General features: G+C 44.8%; 3 protein-coding genes across 4 annotated transcripts in view; all 3 read left to right on the forward strand.

Annotated features, from left to right (window-relative positions):
• Positions 1–1,521: 1,521 nt before the first annotated feature.
• Positions 1,522–3,647, forward strand: LOC306901819 (complexin-3-like). Its single transcript, XM_079469932.1, has 4 exons — positions 1,522–1,915; positions 2,113–2,429; positions 2,571–2,658; positions 2,752–3,647. The coding sequence occupies exons 2-4, from the start codon at positions 2,230–2,232 to the stop codon at positions 2,953–2,955; spliced, it is 492 nt and encodes a 163-aa protein (XP_079326058.1). The 5' UTR covers positions 1,522–1,915; positions 2,113–2,229; the 3' UTR covers positions 2,956–3,647.
• LOC306901818 (cytochrome P450 11B, mitochondrial-like) lies at positions 3,078–8,776 on the forward strand. Its single transcript, XM_079469931.1, has 9 exons — positions 3,078–4,109; positions 4,306–4,461; positions 6,088–6,302; positions 6,526–6,729; positions 6,798–6,964; positions 7,043–7,209; positions 7,478–7,556; positions 7,666–7,893; positions 8,360–8,776. The coding sequence occupies exons 1-9, from the start codon at positions 3,799–3,801 to the stop codon at positions 8,468–8,470; spliced, it is 1,638 nt and encodes a 545-aa protein (XP_079326057.1). The 5' UTR covers positions 3,078–3,798; the 3' UTR covers positions 8,471–8,776.
• A 457-nt stretch (positions 8,777–9,233) lies between these two features.
• The window catches only part of pklr (pyruvate kinase L/R), a 6,972-nt gene continuing 1,205 nt past the window's right edge, over positions 9,234–15,000 (forward strand). Inside the window, exons 1-10 of one of the 2 annotated variants that reach the window (XM_079469376.1) lie at positions 9,234–9,288; positions 11,044–11,208; positions 11,273–11,364; positions 11,673–11,804; positions 11,896–12,082; positions 12,171–12,444; positions 12,526–12,676; positions 12,764–12,916; positions 12,989–13,155; positions 13,246–13,427. In XM_079469376.1, the coding sequence (XP_079325502.1) occupies positions 11,070–11,208; positions 11,273–11,364; positions 11,673–11,804; positions 11,896–12,082; positions 12,171–12,444; positions 12,526–12,676; positions 12,764–12,916; positions 12,989–13,155; positions 13,246–13,427 (1,477 nt within the window). In that variant the 5' untranslated portion in view covers positions 9,234–9,288; positions 11,044–11,069. Of the gene's footprint in view, positions 9,289–10,139; positions 10,344–11,043; positions 11,209–11,272; positions 11,365–11,672; positions 11,805–11,895; positions 12,083–12,170; positions 12,445–12,525; positions 12,677–12,763; positions 12,917–12,988; positions 13,156–13,245; positions 13,428–15,000 lie in introns of those variants that run through there. The other variant, XM_079469375.1, reaches the window with a different exon arrangement.

Below are 15,000 nucleotides of genomic sequence, written 5' to 3' on the forward strand. Positions count from 1 at the left end.
TGGTTGTGATGTGTGTGTGTGTGTGAAGTGTGTGTGAGGTATATGTAAGTGTGTTTCAGGTGTGTGAGGTGTTTTTGAGGTGTGTGTGTGAAGTGTGAGGTGAAGTGTGTGCGAGGTGTTTGTGTGTGTGTGTGTGAAGTGTGTGTGAGGTGAAGTGTGTGTGAGGTATATGTAAGTGTGTTTCAGGTGTGTGAGGTGTTTTTGAGGTGTGTGTGTGAAGTGTGTGCGAGGTGTTTGTGTGTGTGTGAAGTGTGTGTGAGGTGAAGTGTGTGTGAGGTATATGTAAGTGTGTTTCAGGTGTGTGAGGTGTTTTTGAGGTGTGTGTGTGAAGTGTGTGTGAGGTAGATGTAAGTGTGTTTCAGGTGTGTGAGGTGTTTTTGAGGTGTGTGTGTGTGTGTGAAGTGTGTGTGAGGTATATGTAAGTGTGTTTCAGGTGTGTGAGGTGTTTTTGAGGTGTGTGTGTGAAGTGTGAGGTGAAGTGTGTGCGAGGTGTTCGTGTGTGTGTGTGAAGTGTGAGGTGAAGTGTGTGTGAGGTGAAGTGTGTGTGAGGTATATGTAAGTGTGTTTCAGGTGTGTGAGGTGTTTTTGAGGTGTGTGTGTGAAGTGTGAGGTGAAGTGTGTGTGGGTTGTGTGTGAGGTGAATTGTGTGTGCGTGTGTGTGTGTGTGTGTGTGTGTGTGTAGTGGTTGTGATGTGTGTGTGTGTGTGAAGTGTGTGTGAGGTATATGTAAGTGTGTTTCAGGTGTGTGAGGTGTTTTTGAGGTGTGTGTGTGAAGTGTGAGGTGAAGTGTGTGCGAGGTGTTTGTGTGTGTGTGTGTGAAGTGTGTGTGAGGTGAAGTGTGTGTGAGGTATATGTAAGTGTGTTTCAGGTGTGTGAGGTGTTTTTGAGGTGTGTGTGTGAAGTGTGAGGTGAAGTGTGTGCGAGGTGTTTGTGTGTGTGTGAAGTGTGTGTGAGGTGAAGTGTGTGTGAGGTATATGTAAGTGTGTTTCAGGTGTGTGAGGTGTTTTTGAGGTGTGTGTGTGAAGTGTGAGGTGAAGTGTGTGCGAGGTGTTTGTGTGTGTGTGTGAAGTGTGTGTGAGGTGAAGTGTGTGCGAGGTGTGTGTGAAGTGTGTGTGAGGTGAAGTGTGTGCGAGGTATATGTAAGTGTGTTTCAGGTGTGTGAGGTGTTTTTGAGGTGTGTGTGTGAAGTGTGAGGTGAAGTGTGTGCGAGGTGTTTGTGTGTGTGTGAAGTGTGTGTGAGGTGAAGTGTGTGTGAGGTATATGTAAGTGTGTTTCAGGTGTGTGAGGTGTTTTTGAGGTGTGTGTGTGAAGTGTGAGGTGAAGTGTGTGCGAGGTGTTTGTGTGTGTGTGAAGTGTGTGTGAGGTGAAGTGTGTGTGAGGTATATGTAAGTGTGTTTCAGGTGTGTGAGGTGTTTTTGAGGTGTGTGTGTGAAGTGTGAGGTGAAGTGTGTGCGAGGTGTTTGTGTGTGTGTGAAGTGTGTGTGAGGTGAAGTGTGTGTGAGGTATATGTAAGTGTGTTTCAGGTGTGTGAGGTGTTTTTGAGGTCTGTGTGTGAAGTGTGAGGTGAAGTGTGTGCGAGGTGTGTGTGAAGTGTGTGTGAGGTGAAGTGTGTGCGTTTGTGTGTGTGTGTGTGTGTGTGTAGTGGTTGTGATGTGGGTGTGTGTTTGTGTGTGTGTGTAGTGGTTGTGATGTGTGTGTGTGTGTGTGTGTGTGTGCTCCTGTTGGTTGTAATGCGATTGTGTGTCATTAAAGTCTTTAGGGTAATAATCTGGATCCACACAGACAGACTGGATGAATGACAGGAACACTGCATGTTTGTTGGGATGTTAATGGTCTTCTGCAGCACCTCACACATGGATGTTATTGAACTGAAACACAAGGATCCGTCTGTCTCTGTCTGTCGCTCTGAATGCAGGTAGACAGGAGTTCTATATTCTGTTTAGAATGGCTTGTGTGTCTCTCTGACAGCCAGGTCTTCATGTAGAATATATCCATGTGCGGCTTTCATGTGTGTGTCAGGTTTATTTCTCATGTGTTTCATTTGTGTAGTGATTCCGTCGGGCTGACTGACCCAGAGTTTGTGTGTGTGTGTGTTTGTCCTTGTCCTTGCAGATTTGAACCTGTGAGTCACTTCATCCGTCCGCTGTGTGTCTGTTAAAGTGCGTCAGAGTTTCTTCTAGAGTACACACACACACACACGCACACGTGTGCAGGTAATCCACACATCTGATGTACATCATGCAGTCTGATCTGAAGAAATCTCTGCTGACTCCCATTAAAACACTCACACACTGTGTGACTGGAGAGAAGACACAAGACGACCGCACCAAACATAAGTCCAGACCCGGGTCAAAGGTCAAGAGCGGGATGACCCGTCTGCAGAACATGCATCCGATGCGGTCGTATCAGGCCGGGCTGGAGAGAGAGAGGTGAGATCTCATCTTCTCTCTATCAGAATGTTGAAAATCCAAAGAAGTACGCACAACGCCGTAAATGTTGTTTACTCAGTTCGTATCAAGAAGAAGTCTGTCGTGCTTGAAAAAACATGTGTTCTCTTGTTGTATGTGTAGAGAAGTGCGTGAGGCTCTGAACGCTCAGAAGAGTGCAGAGAGAGCTGCCATGAGGACACATTTCAGAAGAAAATATCATCTGAGCAAGGTCAACACCAGACATTTCATTTTGATGATGCTGAATGTTGTTTTATTGGCGTGATGGGATGGTGTTGTTGAATGACTCTTTCAATCTCTCCAGAACATGAAGGACACGGAGCATGTGCGATCTGGCGGGGGTAAAGTAGCTCTCCCCCGTGAACTGGCTAAGATGGTTTATCCTGACGCTCCAGTTAAAGACGAGGCTTTCGGCCTGCTCAGCGCATTCCAGCGCCTCAGTTTCAGCGGGGGGATTTACACCAAAACCTCCAGCACAGCCAAAACAGAGCCGTGTAAACTCATGTGACCTCCACAACACACTGAACTTTTATTCCTGAACTGGAGAAATGCCCCTTGAGCATGACACTCCATTATATCATTCATCACTTCTGACGTCAGCTTCATTCTCACTTTATTTCTCTGCAGAAAGTTGCTTTAGAAATCTGTATGTGTCATTCCCTGTCTGTGTGACTCAATCTGTCGCTCTGCATATCTAACATACATATCATCTCAGACACAGAGAGAGTGAGACAGACAAACATATACGTGTCTCTCTGTCTGTGTGTCTGTCTGTCAGTAAAGCTCAATCTATAGTCTCAATCTCTATATGTCTGTCTATGTGTCTCACTCTCTATCTGTCTCAATCTCTATATGTCTGTCCATGTGTCTCACTCTCTATATGTCCATGTGTTTCACTATATGTCTGTCTCACTCTATATGTCTGTCTCACTCTCTATATGTCTGTATATGTGTCTCACTCTCTATCTGTCTCACTCTCTATATGTCTGTCTGTCTCTCTATACATATGTATGTCTCTCTCTCTCTCTATATATATATCTGTCTATGTGTCTCACTCTCTATATGTCTGTCTCACTCCACTCACACTCTGTGTATGTCTCTCTTGGTCTCTATATATCGCTGTCTGTCTCTCTCACTCTCTCTGACAGTGGTGTCTATATTGAGATTTTGCAGATGTTGATATTAAAGCCATTGAACATTTGTCATGTCTTTGAGCTTTTGTGTGTGTGTGTGTGCACTCATTCGTCCCTGTGATCTCCAGAATGAAGTGATGTGTTGTTTTTCTCTTGACCTATGACCTGATGTGACAGTAACTCATAGGTTGTGTGTATTCTGTGAGAAGCGAACAGGGATGGGTTTGGGGGGTCTTCACAGAAAACACACATGTCCTGTAAAGGGGACGTGTTGGACTGAGTCAGACAGAGGCAGGATGCTCGTGTCATGTGTTCGTGTGGGATCTTCTGCTCTCGGTCGATCAGCGTGTGTGCGTCAACTCATCAGGAGATCCCGCAGCAGTGCAGGAGGGCCGCAACGCTTTCAGGACATCCCTCACACCGGCTCCAACGGCTGGATCAACCTCCTGAGATTCTGGAAAGATGGAAGATTCAGTCAGCTCCACAAACACATGGAGAACACCTTCAGACAACTCGGACCCATTTACAGGTACACACACACGACTCAATAAAATATCCTTGTAACATTTAATAGTTTTTTGTGCAGTAATTGACTTTTATTGTTGAATAATTAGTACAGAACTAATTCAAAGCAAGTGTCATTTTCAGTTTGCAGGGTTTGGAGAAAGTCTTGATGATTGTCTCTATGGGTTGACTGTATGACTCTTAACGTGTTTGTGTGTCAGAGAATATCTGGGCTCTCAGAGCAGTGTAAACATCATGATGCCCGTAGACATCGGGGAGTTGTTCCATTCGGAGGGTTTGCACCCGCGCCGCATGACTCTACAGCCCTGGGCCACACACAGAGAGACACGCAAACTCAGCAAAGGCGTCTTCCTCAAGTCAGTGTTTGTGTGCGTGCGTGTGTGTGTTTGTCTGTGCGTGTCTGTGTGTGTTTGCGTGTCTGTGCATGTCTGTCTGTGTTTGTGTGCGTGTCTGCTTGTGTGTCTGCATGTGTTTGTGTGTCTGTGCGTGTTTGCGTGTCTGTGTGTGTTTGCGTGTCTGTGCATGATTGTGTGTCTGTGCATGTCAGTGTTTGTTTGTGTGTCTGTGCGTGTCTGTCTGTGTTTGTGTGTCTGTGCATGATTGTGTTTCTGTGCGTGTCTGTGTGTCTGAGCATGTCGGTGCGTGTCTGTGTGTCTGAGCATGTCGGTGCGTGTCTGTGTGTTTGCGTGTCTGTGCGTGTCTGTGCGTGTCGGTGCGTGTTTGTGTGTCTGCGCGTCTGTGCGTGTCTGCGTGTGTCTGCGTGTGTCTGTGCATGTCGGTGTGTTTGTGTGTCTGTGCGTGTCGGTGTGTTTGTGTGTCTGTGCATGTCGGTGTGTTTGTGTGTCTGTGCATGTCGGTGTGTCTGCGCGTGTCTGCGTGTGTCTGTGCGTGTCGGTGTGTTTGTGTGTCTGTGCGTGTCTGTGTGTCTGAGCATGTCGGTGCGTGTCTGTGTGTCTGAGCATGTCGGTGCGTGTCTGTGTGTTTGCGTGTCTGTGCGTGTCTGTGCGTGTCGGTGCGTGTTTGTGTGTCTGCGCGTCTGTGCGTGTCTGCGTGTGTCTGCGTGTGTCTGTGCATGTCGGTGTGTTTGTGTGTCTGTGCGTGTCGGTGTGTTTGTGTGTCTGTGCATGTCGGTGTGTTTGTGTGTCTGTGCATGTCGGTGTGTCTGCGCGTGTCTGCGTGTGTCTGTGCGTGTCGGTGTGTCTGTGCGTGTCGGTGTGTTTGTGTGTCTGTGCATGTCGGTGTGTCTGCGCGTGTCTGCGTGTGTCTGCGCGTGTCTGCGTGTTTGTGTGTTTGTGTGTCTGTGCATGCCGCTGTGTTTGTGTGTCTGTGAATCTCGGTGTGTCTGCGCGTGTCTGCGTGTTTGTGTGTCTGTGCATGTCGGTGTGTCTGCGCGTGTCTGCGTGTGTCTGCGTGTGTCTGTGCATGTCGGTGTGTTTGTGTGTCTGTGCATGTCGGTGTGTCTGCGCGTGTCTGCGTGTGTCTGCGTGTGTCTGTGCATGTCGGTGTGTTTGTGTGTCTGTGCATGTCGGTGTGTCTGCGCGTGTCTGCGCGTGTCTGTGCATGTTGGTGTGTTTGTGTGTCTGTGCATGTCGGTGTGTCTGCGCGTGTCTGCGTGTGTCTGCGTGTGTTTGTGCATGTCGGTGTGTTTGTGTGTCTGTGCATGTCGGTGTGTTTGTGTGACGGTGCGTGTTTGTGTGTCTTTGTGTGTCTGTGCGTGTCTGTCTGTGTTTGTGTGTCTGTGTGTGTCTGTGTGTGTTTGTGCGTGTTTTCTCACAACACTTAACTGAACCACTTGCTGTGCTCATGCTGATTTTAATGGATGTTGTAATCATTTTGAACTTGTGTTGTTTTAGTGTTAAATGATTAGCTTCTTCCATTCTCTGTGGATTCAAGTCACTTTGAATAAAAGCATCTGCTAAATGTAAATGTCATTGACTCACTGATTGACTCAAGCTGATGTAATGCATGTTTGTTATATGCAGGAACGGAACGGAGTGGCGTTCTGACCGGCTGCTGTTGAACAGAGAAGTGATGGTCAGTTCAGGCGTGCGCCGCTTTCTGCCGCTTCTGGATGATGTAGCTCAGGATTTCTGTCATTCTCTGAGGCAGCGGCTGGAGACCAAAGGTGTGGGGGAGACCGGCCAGCGCAGTTTGACCCTTGACCCCAGCCCCGACCTCTTCCGCTTCGCTCTGGAAGGTCAGAGGTCACATTGAGTTCTTCAAACATTTTGGTGATGGAAAGAGAAACGTTGGACAGTTTGTTTAAATGTGTCTCATTCATCAGGTGTTTTTTATACAGGTGACAGTGAGCTGGCTCCAAAAGTCTGGAGATAATAATGCTTACGTTCTGCGGGATTGATTGATTGATTGATTGATTGGTGTGTATAAAAACATTTGTGATTTGTTGTATTTCACCTCAGCGAGCTGCCATGTTCTGTACGGCGAGCGGATTGGTCTGTTCTCCTCTACACCGTCTGAAGAGTCTGAGCGCTTCATTTGGGCCGTCGAGCGCATGTTGGCCACGACCCCCCCGCTTCTCTACCTCCCCCCCCGCCTGCTGCTGCGTCTGCACGCGCCCCTGTGGACTCAGCACGCCTCTGCATGGGATCATATATTCAGTCACGGTGTGTGTGTGTGTGTGTTACTGTGACAGTGATCTGAGATCAGGTGATGAATGTTAGTTTCTTAACAGCGGAGACTCGCATTCAGAGGGGCTTCCAGAGTCGCTCCGGCGGGCGGATGGCGGAATCTGACGGGCGTTTTCCGGGCGTGCTGGGTCAGTTAATAGAGGCGGGGCAGTTATCAGTGGAGCTGATCAGAGCAAACATCACAGAACTGATGGCCGGTGGTGTTGATACTGTATGAAGACTCAGCACTCAAAGCTTCCTGTCATCAGTGACTCGTGGCTGTTTTAATCTGAATGTCTCTGTGTCTCAGACCGCTGTCCCGCTGCAATTTGCTCTCTTCGAGCTGGCGCGCAACCCGGACGTGCAGGAGCGTGTTCGCGCACAGGCGCTGTCGTCATGGAAACAGGCGTCAGGGAATCCTCTGAAGGCCCTTCAGGGGGCGCCACTGCTGAAAGGAACGGTCAAGGAGACGCTGAGGTCAGATGAATGAGAAAGAAAAAATACATAAATGCATGAAAGAGACACATCTAAAATCTCACAACAGTGAGCAGTGTCTTCGTTAGACATCGTTACAGGCGTTTTGGCACGAGTCATTAAAACCCTCTTAGCTGTTATATAATGCACTGTAACACACTGCTTCATGGGGCTTATTGCTTTAATAAAACGGTTATTTCATATGCTTAGGTGTATTATGGTATGGTGCGAGGACTGTTGATTCAGGACTGAATGTGTTTGTGTTTTACAGGCTCTATCCAGTGGGAATCACAGTGCAGAGATATCCTGTGAAAGACATCGTCCTCCAGAACTATCATGTACCAGCGGGGGTAAGAGACTACTTTCAGATGTAGATAATACAGTGCATATCTATATAATATAAGGATGCATATCTTATTTATATCTCTGTAAACTGAAGCGTCTTGTGAACCCCTCCAGACGTTGGTTCAGGTGTGTCTCTATCCTCTGGGGCGGAGTCACGAGGTCTTTGTGAATCCTCAGCGCTTTGACCCCGCCCGCTGGGGAGGAGCTGACAGAGGACAGGACACGGAGAATGTTACCATGGGTACAGGTGGGGGCTTCCGCTCGTTGGCGTTTGGGTTCGGCTCAAGGCAGTGTGTGGGCCGCAGAATCGCAGAGAACGAGATGCAGCTGCTGTTGCTACATGTGAGTGAATCAGTGTGAACCAGAATGAATCAGTGAGTGAGTAACTGAATGAATCAGTGAGTGAGTAACTGAATGAATGAGTCAGTGAGTGAGTGAGTGAGTGAGTGAGTGAGTGACAGTGAGTCAGTGAGTGACTGACCGAATGAATCAGTGAGTGAATGAGTGAGTGACCGAATGAATCAGTGAGTGAATGAGTGAGTGACCGAATGAATCAGTGAGTGAATGACCGAATGAATCAGTGAGTGAATGAGTGAGTGACCGAATGAATCAGTGAGTGAATGACCGAATGAATCAGTGAGTGAATGAGTGAGTGACCGAATGAATCAGTGAGTGAATGAGTGAGTGACCGAATGAATCAGTGAGTGAGTGACTGAATGAATCGGTGAGTGAGTGAGTGACTGAATGAGCTATTGACTATGAATGGAGTTTCAGTTTCATGTGAAATCCGTGTGTGTGTGTTTTGTAGATCCTGAGAAACTTCAGACTGAGCGTTTCATCTACAGAAGAATTAAACACTAAATACACACTAATACTGCAGCCAGAATCTCCACCCAGAATCACTTTCAGCACACTGTGAGTGTGTGAACATATAGACATCAGTCTCACTGTCACAAACTTGAATGTTATTCAATAAAACTTTGAGTTTCTTGTGTCTAAATTCTTATTTTACTTTGTTAATATATGTATGTAATGATGTGGTGGTCATTTGTAAATCACAGGTGAATAGTGTTGAGACAAACCTGGTGTGTGACTGATGTGTGTGTGCGACATTGATGTATTTTCTTTATCCTCTAATAATAACTGTTGCTGAGAGGTGTGAGTTATGAAATGGGTCAAATGTCCAAAAAGTCCCTCTTATAAAATTAAATAATTGCAGCAGATGGATCTTGCCAAAGGTGTCTTTGATTCCTAAAGACCTGTCGTCATACAGTCATGTGACGCCCATAACATTGTGATAACACGATATCCATAATATTGTTACACCCCTATTGAGATACATAATGACATTATAAACATAAGCCTAATGGCCTAATGGTTAGAGTGTTGGTCTTGTGATCAGAAGGTTGCTGGTTCACATCTCAGTGCCAGCAGGTCATGACTGAAGGGCCCTTGAGCAAGACACCTTACCCCTGATTGCTCTGCAGTAATGTGACACTGTAAAAAACTACTTGTAAGTCGCTTTGGATAAAAGCGTCTGCCAAATGAATGAATGTAAATGTATATACATCATCATGTTTATATATTTATTCTATAGAATTAATCATGATAGTTCGTATTCTAGAAAAAGGTAGCGAGTGATGTCATCAGTTTAAGTCCTTCAGGTGCGCCGGAGAAGATTATTTTATCTTCAGGTGTCTTGAGCACCAGGTTTCTACAAGACTAACATAGATTCAGGTAGGATCTCTGTCTCTCTGGATCTAAATCTTTTCTTGCATTCAGTGTTTAAATGTAATTTTTAGAAGATGAGTTTGTTTTTAAATGTCATTTACATGTGATTCAGTAGTTTAAAGCAGTTTTGTATGTTTTCCTCAACATTGACCCTTTCTGCACAAAGGTTTGTTTGTGTTCTAGCTACTGATTTACTATCAGACTTAATTACCACAACGCACAGGTGTGTGTGTGTGTGTGTGTTGCTGTAAAATGGCAAAAGATGTAGAGTACAGATCTCAGATCAGCTGCCAGTCTTCATACAGTTATATAGACGTATACGTCTGAATGTAAAGTGAACGGGTCCAAAGGTCTCAAGGATAGAAAGATCTACCAGAATGAATTCTGAACTGAACACTTTCTGTGCTCATGCGGTCTGTAAAGTGTTTACATCAAAGGGAAACTTCACCCAAAATGAACGTTCTGTCATCATGTACTCAGCCTCAGGCTGTTTTAAATCTGTATACATTTCTTTGTTCCGCTGTACACCGAGGAAGATATTTGGAGACTGTGAGCAATTTTCAGTTCTGGGACATCACGGACTACCATAGCAAAACATTTTTAGTTTTTCTCTATTGAACACAAAATGAGATTCGATTCACCTTTATTGTCATTACACATGTACAAGTCAACAGAATGTAGTCTTGTCTAACCAGAAGTGCAATAGCAGCAAGTGCAGGATATACAGTAGCTGCGTAAAAATGCAATCGGTTCTGAGGCTCCTTTGACTTCCATTTCATTTTTTCTACAGAACTTACATGTTATATCCCTTTAAAAGTAGATTTGTTGTCTGTCCTTCAGCAGTGAAAGTATTTCAACGTGTCATTAGCCTGAGATGTGAGTTGAAGTGGGTTTTTGTGGATATCTTTAGTAAGGACAAAGTCTGAAAGGTTGTTTTTAGCAGCAGATTTCATATGCAAACAAAGATCTGAAGGTTTGGATGAATGTCACAGACGTCAGGTCAGATAGATGGGGTGCTGTGGTGCAGTCGTTCCTCTCACAACTGAATGTCAGTATGGGTGGTGAGTATGAACTCGGAACATCGGATCCTTCTTCTGTTCAAGTGTTTAAATCTTTTTCTGTAGACATGTAAATGGGTCATTTAGTCCAATCTATTGAGATGTTTATTTGTCTGCAAATGTAAGAGCGTTATTGTACTGAACAGTAAACGCCACAGATGAAGTAATTCACCGTTTCATCTGAATAACTGTATGTTTATGTAAAATTATCAAGAAACCTTTTGACTGAACACTTCTAGTCTCAACATCATTTCTTCTTCATATTTACTTGTGAGATCCTCGTATCTCTGATGTCACTCTGATACCACATAAAAATGTGGAAAAACATCAAGCTTATTATGAATCACAATCTTAACAAATTTCTGTCATATTTTGTAGTCACAAGAAGTGCTTTATTCTCATTTGTGAACTCTGACAAGTGTCATGTACCGCGACAAACAGATCGTTCAAATCAACAGATTCTACTGATCTCTGCCTTATACTGAATCTTCTGAAGATCAGAGAAGAACATTAAGACCAGATTGGTTTTCAAGCCTGCAACAGAATTTCTATTTTAGTACTATTCAATTTAAGAAAATGTAATCTCAGCTACACAATCCGGGACAAAAGGTGGAGTTGGGTGTCATCCGCGTGACAATGGAATTGAATACCAAACCTCCTAAAAATAAATAAAAGATGATGTGTGTGTGTGTGTGTGTGTTAGCTCGTATCAGACGCTACTCTGACGTGATGGCTCTACCAGACTCCTTCATTCAGAAGCAGCTGTTGGACTCGTCTATGGCCGACACGTTTCTGGAGCATCTGTGTTTACTGGACATCGATCAGGAACCGATCACAGCGCGCAACACCAGCATCATCTGCACCATCGGTCAGTTTGTGGGTTCATCTGCTACACGTCTGTTTGCCTGTCACTCATGTGATGTCATTTTCAGGCCCCGCCTCCAGATCGGTCACAAAGCTGCATGAGATGACCAGAGCTGGAATGAACATCGCCCGGCTGAACTTCTCTCACGGTTCTCATGAGGTGTGAAAGTTTCTCAGCAGATATATCTGAGACAAAGTCTTCACTTCATCTCATTGATGTCTGGGAGAAATAACTCACATGTGTTTTTTTTTTGCATTTGTTTGAGAATCACACATTTAAGATCAAGGAGAGAGAAACAGGTCAAATATTATGCAGACTTGAAATCTCTATATGTAATAAACAATCAATCAAGCAGAATGTTACATTAAAAGTGATATTAAGAAACACAAAAACTTTAAATTGTGTTTGCTGTAAAGCTGCTTGCATCAATGTTAAACTGAGGAATAATGACTGCATGTCTGTGTCAGTATCATGGAGAGACGATCTGTAACATCCGTGAGGCTGTGGAGACGTTGACCTCTGACCCTCTGTACTACAGACCTGTGGCCATCGCCCTGGACACTAAAGGACCTGAGATCCGCACAGGACTCGTTCACGGGGTACGGCTTTAAAGTATAGTCATAAAGCAGATGAAGCTGAGTTAATGTGTTGACAGGAGACACATATGAAGAGTGTGTGTGTGTGTGTCAGTGTGCAGACGCTGAGGTGACATTAGAGCGTGGAGCATCAGTACGGATCGTAACGGCTGATTCACATCGTGATAAGACCGACGGTTCTGTGATCTGGATGGATTACAGCAGTCTGCCTCGTGTACTCAAGCGAGGAAGCAGAATTTATATTGATGATGGTCTGCTTGCCCTCAAAGTCCTGGACATGGGTAAAACACACACACACGCAAGCACGCACGTGACGTGAGTACGTCTGTTAAAAACACAACTGAACAAACACTCATTGTGTTTTTTAAGGTGAGATGTGGGTGGAGACTCGTGTTGAGAACGGGGGGATTCTGGGCAGTCGTAAAGGTGTCAATGTGCCCGGGGCGGAGCTGGTGAACCTGCCCGCTGTGAGTGAGAGAGATCGTTCTGACCTGCAGTTCGGTGTGGAGCAGGGTGTGGACATCGTCTTCGCCTCCTTCATCCGCTCGGCCGATGACGTGCGGGCCGTGAGAGAGGCGCTCGGACCCAAAGGCAAAAGTATAAAAGTCATCAGTAAAGTGGAGAGCAGACAGGGCATTCAGAAGTGAGACACACACACACACACACACACACAGTGTGTGTAGAGAAGTGTGTTGATCTGTGACGTGTGTGTGTTTCTCTGTAGCTTTGATGACATTCTGAAGGAGTCTGATGGTGTGATGGTCGCCCGCGGTGATCTGGGCATCGAGATTCCTCCAGAGAAAGTCTTCATCGCACAGAAGATGATGATCGGACGCTGTAATTCTGCAGGCAAACCTGTGATCTGTGCTACACAGGTGAGTTCATGACAACAATCCTTCTCGATCTGATGTCCAAACACACAACTATTACACTTACAGTCTCTGTGTGTGTGTGTGTGTCAGATGTTGGAGAGTATGATTCATCACCCGCGACCCACCCGTGCAGAAAGCAGTGATGTGGCAAACGCTGTGCTGGATGGAGCAGATTGTGTCATGTTGTCTGGAGAAACAGCTAAAGGACACTTCCCTGTTAAAGCCGTCGCTATGATGCACTCGGTGTGTGTCACCTTTGACCTTTGACGTGTCACCGTTTGTGTGCATCACATTAACTGTGTGTCTGTGTGTCAGATCTGTCGTGAGGCGGAGGCGGCCATCTTTCACCAGCAGCTGTTTGAAGAACTGCGGCGTTTAACTCCTCTGAGTTCTGACCCGACAGAAGTCACGGCCATCGGAGCGGTCGAGTCTTCCTTTAAATGCTGCGCGGGAGCCATCATCGTCCTTACCACCACCGGCCGGTACGCGCGCACGTGCACACACACACACACACACACACACACAGTCATGTTCCTTTCGCTCCTCTCATGTGTGTATGTTTTGTGTCTCAGATCAGCTCATTTGTTATCTCGATATCGTCCACGCTGTCCGATCATCGCAGTCACTCGCAACCCTCAGGTTTCCCGTCAATCACAGCTGCTCCGTGGTGTATTCCCCGCCCATTTCCAAGCTCCGCCCTCTGCCGTCTGGGCTGATGATGTAGACAACCGAGTGACATTTGCTATGGACATTGGTGCGCTGTAGTTCTGTGTTTGTTTATGTATGTTTATATGGGTTTGTGTGTTTGTTTATATCTGTGTGTGTGTGTGTTTATATATGTTTATATGGGTTTGTGTGTTTATATCTGTTTATGTGTGTGTGTTTGTTTACATCTGTGTGGGTGTGTTTGTGTGTTTTTATCTGTGTGTGTGTGTGTGTGTGTGTGTTAATATCTGTGTGTGTGTGTTTGTGTGTTTTTATCTTTGTGTGTGTTAATGTGTTTATATCTGTGTGTGTGTGTGTGTTTGTGTGTTTTATCTGTTTGTGTGTGTGTGTTAATACCTGTGTGTGTGTGTTTATATCTGTGTGTGTGTGTGTGTTAATGTGTTTATATCTGTGTGTGTGTGTGTTTATATATGTTTATATGGGTTTGTGTGTTTATATCTGTTTATGTGTGTGTGTTTGTTTACATCTGTGTGGGTGTGTTTGTGTGTTTTTTTATCTGTGTGTGTGTGTGTGTTAATATCTGTGTGTGTGTGTTTGTGTGTTTTTATCTTTGTGTGTGTTAATGTGTTTATATCTGTGTGTGTGTGTGTGTTTGTGTGTTTTATCTGTTTGTGTGTGTGTGTTAATATCTGTGTGTGTGTGTTTATATCTGTGTGTGTGTGTGTGTGTTAATGTGTTTATATCTGTGTGTGTGTGTGTGTGTGTTTGTGTGTTTTTATCTGTGTGTGTGTGTGTGTGTGTGTGTTAATATCTGTGTGTGTGTGTTTGTGTGTTTTTATCTTTGTGTGTGTTAATGTGTTTATATCTGTGTGTGTGTGTGTGTGTTTGTGTGTTTTATCTGTTTGTGTGTGTGTGTTAATATCTGTGTGTGTGTGTGTTTATATCTGTGTGTGTGTGTGTGTGTTAATGTGTTTATATCTGTGTGTGTGTGTGTGTGTGTGTGTGTGTGTGTGTATCTGTTTATATCTGTGTGTGTGTGTGTGTGTGTGTGTGTGTGTGTGTTTATATGTGTGTGTTCGTGTGTTTTTATCTGTGTGTGTGTGTGTTTATATATGTTTATATGGGTTTGTGTGTTTATATCTGTTTATGTGTGTGTGTTTGTTTACATCTGTGTGGGTGTGTTTGTGTGTTTTTTTATCTGTGTGTGTGTGTGTGTGTGTTAATATCTGTGTGTGTGTGTTTGTGTGTTTTTATCTTTGTGTGTGTTAATGTGTTTATATCTGTGTGTGTGTGTGTTTGTGTGTGTGTGTTAATATCTGTGTGTGTGTGTTTATATCTGTGTGTGTGTGTGTGTTAATGTGTTTATATCTGTGTGTGTGTGTTTGTGTGTTTTATCTGTTTGTGTGTGTGTGTTAATATCTGTGTGTGTGTGTTTATATCTGTGTGTGTGTGTGTGTGTGTGTTAATGTGTTTATATCTGTGTGTGTGTGTGTGTGTGTGTGTTTGTGTGTTTTTATCTGTGTGTGTGTGTGTGTGTGTGTGTGTGTTAATATCTGTGTGTGTGTGTTTGTGTGTTTTTATCTTTGTGTGTGTTAATGTGTTTATATCTGTGTGTGTGTGTGTTTGTGTGTTTTATCTGTTTGTGTGTGTGTGTTAATATC

Source organism: Barbatula barbatula, assembly GCF_947034865.1.
Source record: "Barbatula barbatula genome assembly, chromosome: 12".
Taxonomy (NCBI): domain Eukaryota; kingdom Metazoa; phylum Chordata; class Actinopteri; order Cypriniformes; family Nemacheilidae; genus Barbatula; species Barbatula barbatula.

Excerpts from the sequence above, each read along its gene's own strand:
- LOC306901819 (XM_079469932.1), top strand. The coding sequence starts at position 2,230 with ATGTACATCATGCAGTCTGATCTGAAGAAATCTCTGCTGACTCCCATT. Across the intron at positions 2,430-2,570 it reads GCCGGGCTGGAGAGAGAGAG|AGAAGTGCGTGAGGCTCTGA; the intron begins GTGAGATCTCAT and ends TTGTATGTGTAG. Across the intron at positions 2,659-2,751 it reads GAAAATATCATCTGAGCAAG|AACATGAAGGACACGGAGCA; the intron begins GTCAACACCAGA and ends CAATCTCTCCAG.
- LOC306901818 (XM_079469931.1), top strand. The coding sequence starts at position 3,799 with ATGGGTTTGGGGGGTCTTCACAGAAAACACACATGTCCTGTAAAGGGG. Across the intron at positions 4,462-6,087 it reads AGCAAAGGCGTCTTCCTCAA|GAACGGAACGGAGTGGCGTT; the intron begins GTCAGTGTTTGT and ends TGTTATATGCAG. Across the intron at positions 7,557-7,665 it reads ACTATCATGTACCAGCGGGG|ACGTTGGTTCAGGTGTGTCT; the intron begins GTAAGAGACTAC and ends GAACCCCTCCAG.